Source organism: Dipodomys ordii, unplaced genomic scaffold, assembly GCF_000151885.1.
Source record: "Dipodomys ordii isolate 6190 unplaced genomic scaffold, Dord_2.0 Scaffold1000018959, whole genome shotgun sequence".
Taxonomy (NCBI): Eukaryota; Metazoa; Chordata; class Mammalia; order Rodentia; family Heteromyidae; genus Dipodomys; species Dipodomys ordii.
In genome coordinates, this window is record NW_012302576.1 from 1 (window position 1) to 2,911 (window position 2,911).

General features: G+C 61.4%; 1 protein-coding gene across 1 annotated transcript; it reads right to left on the minus strand.

Moving 5' to 3' along the window:
* Window positions 1-10: 10 nt before the first annotated feature.
* LOC106002956 (dentin sialophosphoprotein-like) lies at window positions 11-1,887 on the minus strand (the record flags this gene model as incomplete). The annotated part of the gene is made up of 2 exons (XM_013037701.1): window positions 11-623; window positions 1,843-1,887. Coding segments are annotated over 2 exons (658 nt in total), but the record flags the coding sequence as incomplete, so codon positions are not given.
* Window positions 1,888-2,911: the final 1,024 nt, after the last annotated feature.

Here is a 2,911-nt window from a genome sequence, read left to right on the forward strand (position 1 = left end):
CTGCTGTCACTGCTGTCATCGCTGTCACTGCTGTCACTGCTGTCATCACTGCTATCACTGTTGCTGCTATCGCTGCTGTCACTGCTGTCACTGCTGTCATCGCTGTCACTGCTGTCACTACTGTCATCGCTGTCACTGCTGTCATTACTGTCATCGCTGTCACTGCTGTCACTGCTGTCATCACTGCTATCACTGTTGCTGCTATCACTGCTGTCACTACTGTCATCGCTGCTATCACTGCTGTCATCACTGTCACTGCTGTCATCGCTGCTATCACTGTTGTCATCACTGTCACTGCTGTCACTGCTGTCACTACTGTCACTGCTATCACTACTTTCACTATCACTGCTGTCACTGCTGTTGCTGCTGTCACTGCTGTCACTACTGTTGCTGCTGTCACTGCTGTCACTACTGTCACTGCTGTCACTACTGTCACTACTGTCACTGCTATCGCTACTGTCACTGCTGTCTGATTTGCTTTCACTGCTGTCACTACTGTCACTGCTATCGCTGCTGTCACTACTGTCACTACTGTCACTGCTATCGCTGCTGTCACTGCTGTCTGATTTGCTTTCACTGCTGTCACTACTGTCCCTGCTATCCCTGCTGTCACTGTTTCCTTGCTGTGTCCCCTGCTGTTTCCCTCTCTGTCCCTCGCTGTGTCTCACGCTTTGTCCTCGCTGTGTCCCACTGTGTCCCGCTGTGTCCCGCTGTGTCCCGCTGTGCCCCCACTGTGTCCTGTTGTGTCCACAGTGTGTACCACGCTGTGTAACGCTGCCTTCCCGCTGTATCGACGCTGTGTCCCGTTGTGTCCCGCTGTGTCCTCGCTGTGTTCCCCACTGTGTCTCGCTGTGTCCCCCGCTGTGTCCCCTCTCTGTCCTCTGCTGTTCCCCGCTGTGTCCCCCGCTGTGTCCCGCTGTGTCACACTGTGTTCCGTGTTGTCCCGCTTTGTCCCCCGCTGTGACCTCGCTTTGTTTCCCGATGTGTCCCGCTGTGTACCACTCTGTGACCTCGCTGTGTCCTGCTCTGTACCCGCTGTGTCCCGCTATGTTCCCGCAGTGTCCCCGCTGTGTCCCGCTGTGTCCTCGCTTTGTCCACCGCTGTGTCCCGTTGTGTCCTCAGCTGTGTACCCCGCTGTGTCCCGCTGTGTCCCCTCTGTATCGACGCTGTGTCCTGCTGGGTCCCGCTGGGTCCTCGATGTGTTCCCCGTTGTGTCCCGCTGTGTCCCCCGCTGTGTCCCCCGCTGTGTCCCTGCTGTGTCCCTGCTGTGTCCCCGCTGTGTCCCGCTGTGTCCCGCTTTGTCCTCGCTGTGTCCCCCGCTGTGTCCTGCTGTGTCCTTCTGTGTCCCCGTTGTGTCCCACTGTGTACCCCGCTGTGTCCCGCTGTGTACCGCTGTGTCCCGCTGTGTCCTCCTGTGTCCATGCTGTGTTCCCGGCTGTGTCCCGCTGTGTACCCCTCTGTGTCCCCCGTTGTGTCCCGCTGTGTCCCCCGCTGTGACCCGCTGTGTCCCGCTTTGTCCCCTGCTGTGTCCCCACTGTGTGCCCCTTGTGTCCCGCTGTGTACCTCGCTGTGTCCAGCTGTGTTCCCGCTGTGTCCCGCTGTGTCCTCTCTCTGTCCCCTGCTGTCCCCCTTAGTGTCTCCCACTGTGTCCCCTCTCTGTCCCCTGCTGTCCCCCGCTGTGTCTCCCGCTGTGTCCCGCTGTGTCCCGCTGTGTTGCCCGCTTTGTCCCGCTGTGCCCCTGCAGTGTCCCCGCTGTGTCACACTGTGTCACACTGTGTCCCGTGTTGTCCCGCTTTGGCCCCCGCTGAGACCTCGCTGTGTTTCTCGCTGTGTCCCGCTGTGTACCCTTTCTGTGTCCCCGCTGTGTCCCGCTGTGTCCCGCTGTGACCCGCTGTGTCCTCGCTGAGTCCCCCGCTGTGTCCCGCTGTGTCCCCCGCTGTGACCCGCTGTGTCCTGCTGTGTCCCCCACTGTGTCCCTGCTGTCTCCCCGGTGTGTCACACTGTTTCCCGCTGTGTACTGCTGTGTCTCCCGCTGAGTTCCTCTGTGTCCTGCTGTGTCCCAATGTGTCCTCGCTGTGTCACGCTCTGTCCTGCTCTGTTCCCGCTGTGTCCTGCTGTGACCCGCTGTGTTCCCAGCTGTGTCCCGCTGTGTATCGCTGTGTCCCGCTGTGTCCCGGTGTGTCCCACTGTGTCCGCGCTGTGATCCCGGCTGTGTCCCGCTGTGTCCCCTCTCTGTCCCCTGCTGTCCCCCTTTGTGTCTCCTGCTGTGTCCCCTCTCTGTCCCCTGCTGTCCGCCGCTGTGTCTCCCGCTGTGTCCCGCTGTGTCACCTGCTGTGTCCCCCGCTGTGTCCTCGCTGTGTCCCCCGCTGTGTCCCGCTGTGTCCTTGCTGGGTCCCCCGCTGTGTCCCGCTGTGTCCCCCACTGTGTCCCGCTGTGTCCGACTGTGTCCCGCTCTGTCCCCGCTGTGTCCCGCTGTGTCCCCGGTGTGCCCGCTGTGTCCCGCTGTGTACCCTGCTGTGTCCAGCTATGTCACCGCTGTGTCCAGCTGTGGCCCATCTCTGTCTCCGCTGTTCCCCGCTGTGTCCCCCGCTGTGTGCCACTGTGTCCCACTATGTCCCCCGCTTTGTCCTGCTGTGTCCCCGCAGTGTCCCCGCTGTGTCCCGCTGTGTCACACTGTGTCCCGTGGTGTCCCACTTTGTGCCCCGCTGTTTCCCCCGCTGTGTCCTCCGCTGAGTCCCCTCTGTATCGACGCTGTGTCCCCCGCTGTGTCCTCGCTGTGTTCCCCGCTGTGTCCTGCTGTGTCCTCGCTGGGTCCCCCGCTGTGTCCCGCTGTGTCCCCCACTGTGTCCCGCTGTGTCCGACTGTGTCCCGCTCTGTCCTCGCTGTGTTCCCCGTTGTGTCCAAAGCTGTG